General features: G+C 47.5%; 1 protein-coding gene across 1 annotated transcript in view; it reads left to right on the top strand.

Moving 5' to 3' along the window:
• Positions 1-11,374, top strand: part of LOXHD1 (lipoxygenase homology PLAT domains 1) — a 79,808-nt gene extending 68,434 nt beyond the window's left edge. The window contains exons 22-25 of the mRNA XM_059491857.1: positions 4,859-5,029; positions 6,224-6,362; positions 7,830-7,991; positions 10,894-11,374. Coding sequence (XP_059347840.1) covers positions 4,859-5,029; positions 6,224-6,362; positions 7,830-7,991; positions 10,894-11,374 — 953 coding nt within the window. The remainder of the gene's footprint in view (positions 1-4,858; positions 5,030-6,223; positions 6,363-7,829; positions 7,992-10,893) is intronic.
• The last annotated feature ends 4,798 nt before the right edge of the window (positions 11,375-16,172 follow it).

Here is a 16,172-nt window from a genome sequence, read left to right as displayed (position 1 = left end):
ATGATTTTAACACCTCACAATTAATGCTCTGTTTCTAGAGGTTTGAAGCTGCTATCAAAACTCCCACCACTTTCTGGGTGATGCCTCACGAGGTGGGGTTTAGGGATGAATGCTCACCTCACCAGGCAGGGGACAAGAAATGTCAGAGGATGCAAGGCTGTCTGTGCTATGGTCATTACTTCATGTGTCAGAAAACGTGAAAATTTTTAAAAAATAAATGAATAAAAAATGCAGTTAGGGGGCTGAGCAGTGCTGGTTGGTGGCTGTGAATGGCTTGGCAGCAGCAATTCTTCACTGGCCCTTGAGCAGTCAATGTCCCTAGCAGGAGGGATTTTTTACTCCTGTGGAAACATAAGCAGCAGTAACGACTACTATTATCCTTGATCAGACATCAGCTGCTTCCAAAACCAAAGCAGAAGAGATATTGCTGCAGAAAGTTAAGGGATAGAGAAGATAGTCAACGAATATGGCTGGAAAAAGTGGAGACTTCCATGGACGTGTGTGTATCCGAGCACGGATGTGGCTCTGACAGCAGATTTGATCCCACCAGGACTTTATTTGCCAGGAATAGTTAATGTTCACTAAAGCAAGGTCAGGGACCAGGTGCCTGCTGAGCAGTGAACCCACCACACTTGTTCCACCCCATTTTTTCCTCCCATCCTCCCATGTTTCTGCAGGTGTCAGAATGCTTTAATATTCTAGGGGTGAGTGCAGGCAAGTCGTGGCTGTTCCTGAGAGAGGCAAAAGAAGCTTCTGGTGCTGCAGGCTGGGGTTTTAGCTAAATGAAGCAGTAATGTCATTATCTGTGTTTCATCTGCGCCTCTACAGTCAGGCTCAATTGTGCTAATCACTGCAGAAATGGGTGACAAGGAGCTTACAATCCAACCTGTCCAATGTCAGGAAAGCACAGACTTCCAGCATCACCTGGGGAAAAGGAAAGGAGGCCCTGTCAGGGCCTTTCAGGTGGTCCCTGCCCAGAATCCCCCAGTGGCCAGCTTGGATCCTTTTAGGAAGGAGGATAAATGAGATAAATAACTGTTCTTTTGGATAAGGACATTTGGGGAACAGAATACATTTTCTCTAGATCACACTAAATTATACAGAGTCAAGCAAGCAAAGTGATTCTTTTTTCCCCAAAGCTCTTCTCTTCCTCTAATTACATTTGAAATGTTTTGCATGCTATTGAAAATGTCACTTCCAGCTGCAGACCATTAAGGAGCCTATGTGGCACTGCCATGGGTTTTATTAAGGCAGGTTTGTTGCTGGGGATTTCAATGGCAGCAAAACGAGGCCTGGGGTGAAATACCTTTTGTTACAAGTGTTGAACACTTGTTTTGGTGGTAGGGGACCTTTCACAAAGGCACAGTGCTCGCCAAATTATTTTAAAGACCAAGGGATGAATAATGGGGCAGGAACTACTCAGATGTGTGCTATTTCTTCCCTTCTGCCCCAAAGCATTAATGGAGGCAAATGTAGTGGTCCTGGTTTGTGCTGAGCTCACAGCAGAAATTTGTGCAGCTGATGTTTTCCTGAGCACTTGTTTTCCTGGTACTGCTGCCTGAGGTGCCAACAGGACTCAGGCAGGTCTGCTCTGGTTTTTTCTGCAGTCATCCAAAACTGAGTGATGGAGCAGCTCTGGCTCTGTGGATCAGAGTCAGGGACAGTGTCCAGGGGAAAGGCTGATGGGCCATTGCTGCAGAGATCCTTCAGTTTCTCCCTGCAGCCAGGCTGTGTGGGCAGTGGTCAGGATGTGGGAAAGTCCTTTCACTCTACTATATTCACATCACCCTTCTGGCTCCTCTTCCTCTTCTGCTTATGCTGCTCTATAACCCGGCTTGGGCTGTGGATTTGGTGACTCTGGGGTACGAGTTTCCTTTCCTATCATTGCTGTAGAGTCTCTGAGCCCATTGCAAAAGTCACAGAGGAACACAAGGGGTAAACGGGATAATAGCCTGAAACCGGGATTTCATGACCTGGAAAGCAGTTCTGCAAACATGACTTGTTCTCCTTCTGCTGACGTGATGCCCAGCACACAAAGCCAGCCCAGCAGTGGGGGAGTCTCAGATTTAGACTCTGTGCATCACTGGCCTTTCCATTTTCTTTTCCATACCAATGCAAAGAGCAGTTTTATAAATAATTTCCCAGACTGAAACAAAAGAAAAACAATATTTTTTTCTAGTAGAGCAGGGTGCATTTTTCAGACATGAACCAACCCTTCCATTTCTACATCAGCTTTTAAATGGTGTTTAGTGCTGTGGCAATGAAACCCTTGATGTGACACCACTCCTGGCACAATGGGACATGGACAGGGTGGGGAGATATGCTGCTATGGATGTATCCAGCAGAGCTTTCACCTGGGGTGAGCTATTTCTTCTAAAAATGAAAAGAATTTAGGGATCCAAACACAGGTCTCATAATCTAATTTAAGTCACTAACAATCAAGAATGAAAATGAGAGAAGGCAATTTTTAGTGAGAGAAGAGAAACGTTTCTTTCTTTATAGCAGACAGGAGGATGTTTAGGGGAAGTTGTACCATTTTTCTAGGACTGTCTATCCAGCTCCTTAATTTATGTACCCCCGTGCAGTAAGGGACACCCTGTTGGCATTTGCTTTTCAGTGCTGATCCCTGACAGAGCTCAGCACCTGCTCTTTAAATAGCCCAGAGCAGATAAAAGCATTTTTGTGGGGAGGAGCTGGCTTTGTCCTCAGCTCCCACATCTGCAGCAAAGTCAGGTCAGTCCCATTTCTGCCTCTGATAAAAGAGCAGGAATTTGCTGCAGCTTCTTGGGGAGTGTGGCTGCTGGCACCAGGCTGGAGGAGAGGGAGGAGGGCACAAGCATCTCACCCAGTCTCCTTTCTGGCACTGCTGCTTTGCACTGATCCTGACCCCACCATCCTGTTTGCTGCTGGCAGCCAGGCTGAGATCAACAATTTATTCCATCCTAGTCTGCAGGCACTGACACCTCTCACTGCAGAAGGAAGGCATGATTTCCTTCTTTCGTGCTGTACTGTTGTCACCATGTAAAGTTTTAATGGGAGCAGAGCAGCCTCCTGAATATCCTGCAGAGATGCTCACTGAACTTAAATGGAAAAGATCCTGCCAAAAGATTAACAGCTGACACTGCCAACATGTGTAGAATAAATTTCCAAAACAGCCCCAAAGAGCAAGTTGCTCCAGTTAAATCACAGTGGGAGCCCTGGAAAACTTCACAGAATTGTAGAATCACAGAATGATTTCTGTTGAAAGAGACCTTAAAGACAATTGTGTTCCAACTCCTGCCTTGGGCAGGGACACCTTGCACTGTCCCAGGTGGCACCAAGCACCATCCAGCCTGGCCTTGGACATTCCAGGGGCAGCCACAGCTGCTCTGGGGCAACCTGTAAAATTAAAGCAGATGGAACTAAACTCTTCTCACCAGTGTCCAGTGACAGGACAAGAATGAATGATCTCAAACTGAAGTACAGGAAATTCCATTTAAAATAAGAAAAGAAAGCTTTTCTTTTCCTCTGCATGGGTTATCAGACTCAGGCACAGGCCACCCAGAGAGGCTGTGGAATCTCCATCCCTGGAGCTATTAAAAACCTGGCCACACCTGGCCCCGAGGAATCTGCTTTAGCTGAGTTTGCCCTAAGCAAAATGTTCTAGAGATGAACCCTCCAGGCACAATGACTTTGCAGTTCTGTGCCCCTGAAATTTAAGGGGTGAATGGTGGTGTTGGTTGAGGTCTGTGCTGCATAGCACCCAGTTTAATTTCTTAACTTGGAGAAGGTTCAGGAAGCAAAGCACAAAACAGCAATGGCTGTGAGGCTGGTAAAGAACTGCGAGCACATGGTATGGAGGCTCACAGTCCACAGGAGAAGGGCAGCTTGTTGACACAACTCAAAAAATGTGCCATCATTTTCTATTCAGGGATAATGAGGATTAATTTTTGCAAACGTAGGGAATAGGCACACGGCAGTGAATTCCTGGAAGAGCAAGAGCTGTTTAATCTCTCCAGGATGTACATAATAAGTGAGCAGATATGTCTCATCATGAACATAACATTTTTTGTCTGACTAATAGCAGGACTTGAAAGTAGAACTGTCAGAACCTCCCGTCCCCACTGAGGTCAACAAGTGTTCCTGTGATTTTAACAAAGAAATCAGGAAAACATTCTCAAATGCTGTTTTCTTTGTCTTCAAGTTGCTTTTCCAATGGGGAAAAAACAAACTGAACAAACAAAGTAGCAAGCTAAAAAGGTGCTGTGGCTCCTCAGAAGGCCCCAGGGGAAATGTAAAGTGATTTGGTCATCCATGCTGGAGCATCCATCACTTTACTCCGTCCTGTTTTCACATCCAGTCCCAGCACTCATTAATTTGCCCTCGGTCCTTGGCAAGGATGGGAAGCTTCCTTGCATGTGCTGGCTGGCAGGGCTGAGGGAGGAAGTTGTGCTTTACATTCTGACTTCAAATCCAAAGAGGAGAGAGCCCCAACCTTAGTGCTTATAAAAAGATGGGGACAAATGTTTTAGCCGGACCTGCTGCAACAGGGCAGTGGGGGTGGTTGAAAACTAGAAGAGAGTCAATTTAGATTAGATATAGAAAAAAAGAAAATTTCACAATGAGGATGGGGAGGCTTTGGCACAGATTGCCCAGAAAAGCTGTGGCTGCCCCATCCCTGGCAGTGCCCAAGGCCAGGTTGGACAGGGCTTGGAGCACCCTGGGACAGTGGAAAGTGTCCCTGTCCATAGCAGGAGAGCTGACCTTCAAAGCTCCCTTCCATTCCTTGATTCCATGACTTATAGCAACAACCAAGGAAAGGTACCTCCCCTCCTATGTGCAAACATTCAGACCTTTATTATTTCTGCTCTTTTACCAGGAATTGCCCCAGGCTGGCACCTGGAATACATTGATGTGACGGACTCTGCCATGGACAAGACGTTCCGGTTCCAGTGCGATCGCTGGCTGGCGAAGGGTGAAGATGATGGGCAGCTCATCAGGGAGCTGGCCTGTGCCAACAATGACATCCTGGAACTGAAGGAACGGACTGGTGAGTTTGGAGGGCTCTTGTGCCACTTCCTGAGGGACCTCAGTGGTCGTAGAACCACATGTCCTGCAAGCTGGAGGCTCCCATGCAGGCTTTGGGGGTTATTTCGTGCACACTTCAGTTCAATAGTGCAGTTCTGGGATAAGAAAGAAATGAAACAGGATTTGGGAGGAAGAAAAAGTTCTCATTCTGTGTTGAAAGCAAAGAGGGGCCCATCTGCAGTGGTTAGGTCCATCAGTGAGCCATGAGAACTCATGGATATGATCTCATTAGAAGTAATGTGCTTGAGCCTTTGAGGTGGAAAATAAGTTCAGTCCTTAAAGCTTGGTAAGTAACATTGCTCCAGCTTCCTCCTTAACTGGTTCTGAGCTATGAGCTTAAGTGTCCCAGCTGAATATCACAGCTGAGCTTAACAGCCCATGGCCCTGGATCTGCTCTGGGTAATCCCACTGGGGCCAAGGCAATTACACTGCTGTCTGATGTGGGGGTGACTCAGCCAACAAGAGTTACTTAACCACACTGAGGGTATGCAGAGTCCATCTCAAGAACTACTGCACCAGTGCTCTTCTTCAGGAGAATCCTGGGGAGACAATAATCACATTACCGATAGGAGAATCCTGGGGAGACAATCCTCACCGTGATTGTGCTCTACCCCTGAAAAAATATCAGCCTTGTGAGGGCCATTCTGGGTACTTACAGGCCACCACAGCATCTGAGCACATCCTGCTGGGTGCATGGACACCCTCACTCTGATAGGAACAGCGGCACAAATTTAAGAGAAAAAAGAAAAAAAAAAGAAAGAAAATAATATATGGAGGATTCAGGCTGTGTTTCAGATTAAATGCTCAGCACAGCATGGAGCTGGACACAGATTGTTCAAGAGGGACCTCAATCATCCTTGTGGGTCCCTCCAACACAGAATATTCCATGATTCTAAGAATAACTCCATCTATTCTTGCTACCCAATTGAACAGGACTCATATTTTTCATGTATTCTATCCCAAACCACTTAGAAGTCAAAAGTCCCACAGATTTCAGTGTGTTTCCACCCTTACTTTGCAAATGCTTGCTGTCTTGTGGGCTGTGATAAATATTAGGAAAGGGGTTTTTAGGCAAAGTGACAGCCAAATGAAGAGATCTTGTAGGCCATCTGCTCTCCCTTTTCTCCTTAACGTGTGTGTTAATTATGCTTTAAAGCCTATGAGATTCTCACAGTAACCAGCGACAGGGAGGATGCAGATACTAAGGAAAACATCTGGATCATCCTGGAAGGGAAGATGGGCCGCTCAAAGGAATTCCTCATGGAAAACTCTTCCAAGAAAAGGAGGTTTGAAAGGTAATAAGCAGGATGGTGGGCCAGAGGAACTCCCACCCACTGTGTGTCCTCCCCAAATGCCACCTCTTCTTGCCACAGGGAGCTGTGTTTGTGCCATGCTGCTTCCAAAAAGCTTGATGGCTTCCTATTTGGATAACAGGGAAGATAGAAAATGAGTTTCTGGTGGGCAGCCACAGAGTAGGTTTTAGGACAGCAAGAAAAAGGCATTTGGCAAAGGGAAATGTAGATGTTGCGTGTGTGTCCTTTTGTGTCTGTACATACAAAGAGGCTCCTGGCGAGCCCCCAGGGAGGCTCAGTGGATTTTGAGCTGGGAGGAGCAGGAGGAAGCTGGAGGTGGTTTTAGTTCCTTTCAGAGCATCTCGCTGGGAGTGGGAATCAGAGAGAAAGTAATAACAGTTGCAGGCTAGATGTTGTCAGAGCTGCTCAGATCTGGCTTTGCAGACGGATCCGGGGGTGAGGCTGTGAGATCGCTGTGGTGTGAGGAAAGGCAGGATCAGCCTCCTGCTGGAGGCACATCATGGAACCCGGGGCATATTCCCTCTCCCACGTGGGACCAAAGTGCTCCAGGTGTGATCAGGGTTTTCTGCTTGTTTGAGGACAGGGAACACCCTCTGGAGATGGGGACCTCACCAAAGTCAGGGGCACTGCTGATGTTCTGCTGCTTTGCAGGGAGGAAAAGTGATGGATGACCAAATCACTTTTTCTGGTAAAGGAAGGTGCAATTCTGGCTCATGTGGAACACAATATGACTGACTGAGACACCACATGAAATATGGAAGAACAGGAGGAGCTTCTTGAGCCGATGATGCCCATGGAGGAGTTAAACATCCCTCTTCATTAGGCACAGTCTGTCCTTGGAGGGACCAAGGGCCAGCCCAAGGAAATAAACCCAACAGATACTCAAGGAACACAACAGGAATCCAGCCAACTCTTTGTCAGAAACCTATCAGGCCTGCCCATGACAGGGGTTTTGAATTAGGTGATCTTTAGGGTCCTTTCCAACCCAAACCATTCTGAGATTCTGTGATTTAATTGTTCCTCTGAGCTATTTCCAACTCAAGCTTCAGGAAGGATGGCTCAACTAGCAAATTTAAAACAGCTATGGTGGGTAGATGTGTAACAGATACAGTATCTGTCAAGAATGAATGAATAAGTGCTGGAGGGGAAATTAGTCATTCTTTAGCTTTATCTATAATGAGGCAAATTGATTTTGTATGTGGAACAGCTCAAGTTTATCCTAGAAAGTCCTAGTGGCAACAATTTAAAGTGTCACCCCTAATCAGAGAAAATACTAAATTTAAATATGGAAATTATACTTTGTGTTGAATGATTGTAGGTTAAATCAAATGACTGTAAATGAAGGCTTATCCTCTATCTTCCATAGCCATGTGCAAATTACTTAATGTCCGTATGAGGCAAGTCACTGGCAGCCTCCAGGATGCTGAAACTGCTCCCTGTCTCCTGCAGGGGAGCGACTGACACGTTCCAGTTTTCTTCGAAGAACGTTGGTGATATTGCAGCCATCTGTGTTGGTCACTGCCCAAAGGATGGGAAGAAGTCATCTGCAAAAGCTGATGTCTTCTGGCACGTCCAGGAGATCATTGTGACGGAGATGGAGCTTTGCAACAAGTAAGTGCCTTCTCACCTGCAAGGAGCTGCCCTGGGAGGACATGGGGCAGCTCAGCAGCTCTGCACACATCCTCCTGAAGCATTTCAGGCTTAGGAAATAACAGAAAATCTTGTTTTCTGTTGTGTAGTCTGGTGTGTCAGGGCCAGAACGTCCTTGTCTGATTTACCTGCACAATTCTGAATTCTTAGAGAGGGTATTTGCATGTGCAGGTAACTTTACAAACAAGTTGGCTGGGGTGAATCTCACAGCCAGGATGAATTGATGTCTCACATTATGAAAAATAACCAGAATGGCTAAAATTCAAATGTAGGATACTCTGCACAGACTGGTCTTTAAGTAAGTCTTGTGAAAGATTTCCTGGAACCAAAAGTAAGACAAAGGCTGAGCCTCTGATTCCAACCAGTTTGGATGAGAGATCCTCCTGGTCTGGTCCAAAAGGCCACACATCACTGGAAAGGCTGCGGTCCTGCAGCTCAGCCATGCCTGAAGAGCCCTGAGCATGGTCAGGTCATGCACACTTTGATCTGAGCCCCATCTTTGGAAGGGGAGCAGATTCCACAGGAGCAGAGGAGATCTCCCATCTGCAGAACAAACTGCACTCCAGTAAAACAGTCCACGACATTAATTGTGGATTTCTTCTCTTCTCCACGATATTTCCATTGCTGCTGAAGAATTTAACTACGAGGAGTTTGTTCCAGCTGAGACAATTGAGTGTTTAAGAAGAAATCCTTGAAGTGGTGAGGTTTTTTTTTAGAAGCTAAGAGTCTCTCCTAGCAAATTAATCAGCCAACTGAAGAGCCTTAATAATATTTGCTGAATGAAAACTCAGTCAATTGCATACTAAAACATGCTCTTTTCTCCTGGTGGGGAAAAGCCTGGAACCCTCTGAGTCCAGCTGTGCAATCAGATCCGTGCACTGAACTCACTGGGAGCATGCTGAAACTGCTGGAACAGTGTGCTGTGAGGGGGCCACAGGTTTTCTCATAAAATCTCACATTTTAGAGATTGTTTTAAATTAGAGAGGGCAGCCAGAAGGTGTGGGTAAAGCCTGCAGTCTGTCCTTGCACTGGAGCAAGGCTCCAGCTCTGCAGATGCAGCACTTTACAGAGGTGTTTGCAGTGCACACAAGCAACTAGAGAGCTTGCACCACGAGAACAAGTTCTCACTTCAGGTATTACTCATCCCAGATATAAAAAAACCTACCCAGACAAGCCAAAGACCAAGTTTAAAGAGTTAACAGATTGTTGCAGCAATAGTTTTGAATTATACTGGGATTTTTCCTTTCTTAGTATGTAAAAAGATAGTATTTAAAGATTTTCCTTGCACAGTCCAGGGCTACAAAGGTAAGTTTTTTTTCTTTTTGCCCCTTGTGAAGATTGGCATGCACCATTTCACTTCCAGACCATGAGATATTACACAGCTGAGGAAATAAATCTGCAGCACTGGGCATCCTCTCCATCATACTCTCATGAAGTTTTTCTGCCCCTGAGCCTAAAATTTTTTTCCTCCTAGAATTTCTCATCTACAAAGCTTCTTCCCAGGGAATAAGTGCTTCACTTTGTCTGCAGAAAATGCCAAGAGTATAGGAAGTGCTTAAGCAACACCATACAGCAGGATTCACAGGGACCCTTCCTCCAGGTGTTTATTTTACACACGCACTGCAATCCAGCCACACTCCATTCAGAAAGACCTGCTGCAGTTCAGTGAAGATGGGGAAGGGGCAGAGCTCATTTGGAACTGATCTGCATCACTGGAAGTGAAATACTTCATTAAAAGCAGAGTGCTCCAGCCCCTGGCTGAGTGCCAGCTACGAGGAAATTCATGGATGTGCTCGGTGCTCCCTGCACGTCACCAGACACAGCACTGTTGGCATGTGGTACCTCTCATTTCCCTGTTCCCACTTTTATTGCTCCCTGCTAAAGATGACACAGGTGAACTAGAAAGGGCAGGGGAGATTTAAACCTCCATCTTTCCCATTCCTTTTTTTTATGCCTTTTTCCTGCTTTAGCTCTGGGCCTGACTGCTTGTCACTGCCTTGGTGGGTCTGGAACTGGTCATGCCATTGCACAGGCTGAAGAGGTGACAAGAGCCACAGAGATCCTTCCCACGAGCAGTGTGTCTGCAGCTGTGTGGGGAGAGGTCAGATTTTTCCAGCTGCAAAGTTCCATTGTGGCTCTCTTTCTAGAGAAATATTCAAGTTCTGGTACATGGAGGGGAAAATGCTGAAACAGCATTAATATTGGGCAACTTAGTAGAATTCACACTCCCAAACTTTCTGGCTCCATTTTTGTACCAACAACGTGGTACAGGTGGACCGGGCCTGTCCCTGTGCCGGCGCTGCTGAGGCACCTCCAGTGCTGGGGACAGCTCTGGGCCCTCAGCACAAGAGAGACACCGAGGGGCTGGAGCGTGTCCAGGGCAGGGAACGGAGCTGGGAAGGGGCTGGAGCCCCAGGAGAGGCTGAGGGAGCTGGGCAGGGGCTGAGCCTGGAGCAAAGGAGGCTCAGGGGGGCCCTTGTGGCTCTGCACAGCTCCTGACAGGAGGGGACAGCCGGGGGGGTCGGGCTGTGCTCCAGGGAACAGGGACAGGAGCAGAGGGAACGGCCTCAAAACATGCCAGGGGAAGGATAGATTGGATATTATGGAAAATTTCTTCATGCAAGGAGCTGTCCAGCCCTGGCACAGCTGCCCAGGGCAGTGGTGGAGTCACCATCCCTGGAGGAATTCAAAAGCCATGTGGATGTGGCGCTTTGGGAACACGGGGCAGTGCTGGGGTGGGGTAGCACTTTGACTCAGCAATCCTAGAAGGCTTTTCCAAAACAAACAATCCCACAATTCCCTCACATTTGCCCCATAAAGTGGCCATCGATGCCACTGACCTTCCCCTTATTCCCCACATCAGGTACTTCTTCAGGTGCAACGCGAAGATCCCTCTGCACTACAAGCGGCGAGACTACAAAGTCTTCGAGTGTGCCAAGGTCACCGAGAGCTTTGCCAGCAAAGCCCGGAGCCTGGTGCCAGTGAAATACGAGACCATCGTGGTCACGGGCTTCGAGAAGGGCGCGGGCACCGACGCCAACGTGTTCATCACCATCTACGGCCTGAACGGCGACTCGGGGCGGCGCGCGCTCCGGCAGAAGTTCAGGAACCTCTTCGAGCGAGGCAAAACCAGCAGGTTTTACCTGGAAACGCTGGACATGGGGGAGCTGAAGAAGGTCAAGATTGAGCACGACAACAGCGGGCTGGCTCCAGGCTGGCTGGTGGAGAGGGTGGAGATCACCAACTCGGCCACTGGCGTCACCACCATATTTCCCTGTGGGAAGTGGCTGGATGAAAACCGAGGGGATGGGTTAATCTGTAGGGATCTTTTTCCTAGCTACTGAGGAGGGGTCTGGTCCCTTCAGTATGCATTTTTTTTTCTCTTTATACTGTTTTATATTGCCTTTTACTTTTTAATACACTGCCTTTTGTATTGAGAGATTTTTAGTAGCAAGACCTTCTTCCTGGGTTAACATTTTGTAAAAGTAATGTTGCTTTTTTTTTTTTAAAGTGCACATAAAACTATTAATTAAATAAATGCATTTATTGGTTATTTATGATTAAAAGCTACAACCAACAGAGATATAAACTTTCCTTTACCAGTTCAGATGTTTCTGCTTTCAGTGCTATGCCTTGACAGAGCTGAGAATACCCACTGACCTACTCCACTGATAGGCTCCACTTTTAGATAAGCATAGAGGTTGAGAGAATTGAGACACTTTTATTTTAGAAAATTGAGCTTGGAGATCACAGTTTTTTCCCACTTCTGGCAACTGCAAGCTCTGCATGTCCATACACACATATGGATATCTCCAAGGGCACCACATCAAAACACAGCAGGCACAGTGGGATGTTCCATGGGGAGTTTGGGGAGCATCTGCATCCCCCCAGCCAAGTCTCAAGCAGTGGGATCTGCGTGATGTTTTCTGACCTGTGAGCTTTTTTTCCCCCAGGGCAGACTTTGCTCCCTGGCTGAATTCCTACAACTCTGCCAAGAGCTGAGATCTATGGTTACAGCTGCCAGTGCAAAAGACCTTCCAGATAATCAATTCCACAGCAAGGAAGCTGTGCTAACTATATTCAAAGCTGACTCAGGATAATCATACCCTACATGGCCTGAATACCAGCTCTGTTTCAGAGCAACTGCCATGCATTTCAACTTTTTTTTTCCTTTAATAAGGATTGCTGTTTTGTCTTTTTCCGTAGCTCAGAAGGGATTTCCTGCAGGCAGTAAGGGCCAGTGCTCCTGTCAATGAGCTCTTCCCAGGCACTCACATCTCTACAGGCACCAACAAGAAAATCTGTTCATAAATCATTGCTTCTGGAGCCCTGTCTCTCTAGGCTGCAAAGCAGCAGGACACATCCTTAGGAGGAAAAATGGAGGTGTTTGAGCCATGAGGACCTTCCTCCTGGCCCACCCTCTGCCAGAAGCTGGCTTTAAACAAGAACTTTGCAAGAACAGGGATCAAAGGGGTAAAGAGTGGGCTCAACCCACCAAGCCCAGCCAGTTCCTGGGTGGAGGATGATGCTTCTGCTGGGACCATGCCTGGATGTGCCAGGCCACAAGGCAGAACTGTCCCACTGCTCAGTCCCTCACTCCTCATGGGCAAAGGAGGCCCAGCAAAGCCTGGTGATGCTGAGACAGGAGTCAGAAGCATCTTAGAAATGCTGTTGATTGCTCAGAGGTATTTGAAAGCTGCTAACCCACTAAAGCCCTTCCAGGGGAGTTCTGGATTTCTGTTTCCCACAGCAGGCACCACCAAAGAGACATGACCTGATATCATGGCTGTCTCTGCCAGCTCACAAATAATAGCCCAGCCTAATTCATCTTAGAAACCTTTATGGTAACTGATGGTTCTGGAGCAGAGCAAGTTGCTTAAATGAGCCCAGTAATCAAGCTCATCAGGGATCAGCTACTCACTGGGAGGAATAACAATAATAGCAGCCTTTGCTGGCTGTGCTCTCCCTCCTCATGGCAGACTGGTGTGCCCAGCCCTTAGCAAGGAGCATGAGGAGCAGAACAGCCCTTAGGAGGGCTGGAGGTGATTGCTAGGGTCTGATTGCATCCCCGGGATCCTGCTGAGATGGAGTTCAGACTCCCTGGATACGCAGGGCATCCCATGAGTGGAGTCTGGTGCATCTGGGTTTGCTGTTCTTGTGCAGTGTCCTTGCAGTTCCCCAGTAGGTGTTTGAAGCAAAATAAGGGTCAGGCTTTTGATCTCCCTGCATTCCCTCCCACCCAAGTTTGACCAGCAGTGTGGGAAAAAAAATCCTCTCCTGTCAAGAGGTTTGGCCCCTTTTCAGACAAATGAGTGCTGCTGTGAAATAGGAGTTTGTCCCTGTACAGTGCTGCAGTCCCAGCATTTCCAGCTGGCTCCAGTCTCTCCTACTTCATACAGGGTAGGGGGAAAGCTGATTTTAGAGCATCAGTTTAACCCCTGCCATCCCCTGGGCAAGCTCACTGCACTGGCACTTGCTTCCATGGCCAGGTTGGACAGGGTTGAGAGCAACCTGTTCTAAGGGAAGGTGTCCCTGCCCATGGCAGAGGGGGAGAACAGAATCTTTGAGGTCCCTTCCAGCCCAAACCATTCTGTGAGCCCATGGTGATTCTATGGTTCCAGGATTCTTCTATGATTCCAGCCCTGGGGAGCAGGGAGGCAGCTCCTGATCCACACACCATCCCTCCCTGTGGCAAGGAGGAAAGATAAATTCTTACCTTGCGTGTGAAATGTGCTCACGTCTGGGAGGAATCACAGGTGGCAAGTGGCCAGAAACATGGGTTGAGGCACAGGAATTAATACCTTCAGGGTGACCAAACCACTGTGCAGGTGGGAGATGGGTTTGCAGGTACCTGGGGTCATCAAGGCCCCCTGCCATCCCTGGACAGGCTTATTCAGCACCAAAGCCCCAGGCAAAGCTGCCAGGAGCTGGAAAGGGCCAGGGAGAGTTTGCTGATAGAGGGTCGGCACCCACACTGACTCCAGGAAGGCAGCCTTGGCAAAGCATGAAGGAACTCTGCTTTTTTCCACTTCAAACAAGCCCCTCCTCAGTGCAAAGCTCAGCTCCACCCTGGCTCTGGGGAATCCCTCTGTTGCTGCAACAGCTGCTACAGAAGTAATAAGGCAAGAGTGGAGTTTTTCCAGAGGCTGGATTTGCATTAAGCTGCTAGATCCAACAGTTTCTTGGACAAGTGGAGATCTAGGGAGGAGAAAAGCCAAAATTTTCCTAGTCCTGTGCCTTTTGCAGGGCTTAGTAAATCTTTTCCTGTGGAGGCCAAGCTGCCCAAGGCTGGAATGTTGGGCAGATTCAAAGCTCCTGCTCCCACCACCAACCTCTGCCTTCTTTTTTTTTCTACTTTATTTCCCAATTGGTGGCATTTTAATGCACATTCCTTCATCCTAAAACAACAATGTAAATAAGAAGCAAGAGCAAAGGGCAAGATTGGTAGCACTCAGTGTGAGTCTTCAAAACCTGGCTGGGCCATTGTATTTGTGTTCTCCATCAGTTTGGAACTCCGATGAAGTTCTGTGTTTACCAAATTTAGGCTTACTAAAGCACTTGGGTGCTGCCAGTGGAAACAAGCATTAACAAGGGGTACTTAGCAGTGTTTCATGCTGAAGGACCAGTTGCCTCTTGGTGCAGGACACAGAAAATTATTTGCAAATCTCTTTGAAATTGTTGCTAAGCATCTTTGGTAGCATCATATCCCTATGTGAACCCTAGGCTCATGAAGGGGCAATGACTGAGATGTGAAGTATCTTATGTTCTGTGTGTAGAAAATATCTTATAATCTTCCTTGCTCCTTCCTTGTGTCTAGAGGCCAACTGTAAACTAGAAAAGAGTTAAAATGAAAAAAAAAAATTTAAAAAAGAAAAAAAATTATTAATGGGGTTGTACAGTTCTGAGCTGCAACCTGTGGGCCAGGCCCAGATTTAGGCACCAGAAAACACTGGATAACACTGGATAAAGGCTCAGCTTCTCAACCCTGGGCAGCTGCAGTGAGAGCAGATGCTGGCAGTGAATAAAGATGTTGCATTTTGGTCTGTGCTGCTGTGCTGTGATGGGCAGAGCCCCTCTCCCTCCCCAGGCAGGCTCTGTGCTCAGCAGGGCTGTTATCAGATTGTGGCAGCTCCTTTCCTGCTCCAGCTCCAAAACAAACCTGATTGCCATCTGCAGCACCTCTCTCAGCGGCGTCACCCCTCTGAAGGACATCAGCAGGATCTCAGTGAGAAACTGAGATTTTCCCCAGCTGGACCAGCGGGTCACTTTTAACCTGTTTTCTGTTTTCTGAGTTTCTAAAAGCCTCCTGTAACAAGAGGTTCGTGTGGTGTGAACACGGTTCATCCCTTATGCAGCTTTTGATGGATGCTGGGGGAGCCAGCAATTCCCTTCAGCCACAGGAACCAAATCTCTGTGATCAGCAGCCACTTGTCTCCAAAGCTTATTTAAGTCTAATCACACAGTCAAAGCTGGGCACTGGCCTCAGCTTTTCAGGACGAGCAGCTGAATCAAGAGTGGGCAGGAGCAGAGACTGGCACCATTTGTTGTGGAAGGAAATAAGAGCACGGGACGATCTACAGAATGGATTTTGCAGGATGCAAAATTGGGTGTATGACCCATTGGGTTCTCCAATGGGTAGCAAAAAGGACTGAAAATACCCCCAAATGTATAGGTTTGAAGGGTTTGGGGTTTTTCTTTTCTTCCAGTCAATTTCCCGTTCCTAGTTATTAAAGTGGAGACCCAGGCAGAAGGAAATCCTTCTCCATCCGGAGAGAGGGTGGGAGAACCTGTTGATACCTCTTGCTAGAGACACCTAACAGGCACTGTGTGATGCGTTTAGAGGAGAAATCTCTCTTTAACAGGCAATTTCCTGAAATTCTAGAAAGCCTTTTGGTACCTGATGACCAAACTGGTGCCACAGGACACCACACACAGCGACGTGCCCAGTGTGGAGAGTCTCACCTCACCTCTGTCGTGGGGCCCAGCCACCAGCAGCCTCTGCAAACCAGATGGGCAGGGAATTTTTTACCCCAGCAGTGCTTCTCCTGCTCATCAAAGACACACGCAGTGCAAGGAGAATTGGTTCCAACCCAAAGAAACCAGAAATGAGCGGCAAATAAAGACCAAGCGACCGCCCTGGCA

This window comes from Ammospiza nelsoni, chromosome Z (assembly GCF_027579445.1).
Source record: "Ammospiza nelsoni isolate bAmmNel1 chromosome Z, bAmmNel1.pri, whole genome shotgun sequence".
Taxonomy (NCBI): domain Eukaryota; kingdom Metazoa; phylum Chordata; class Aves; order Passeriformes; family Passerellidae; genus Ammospiza; species Ammospiza nelsoni.
This window is presented reverse-complemented; position numbering and strand designations above follow the sequence as displayed.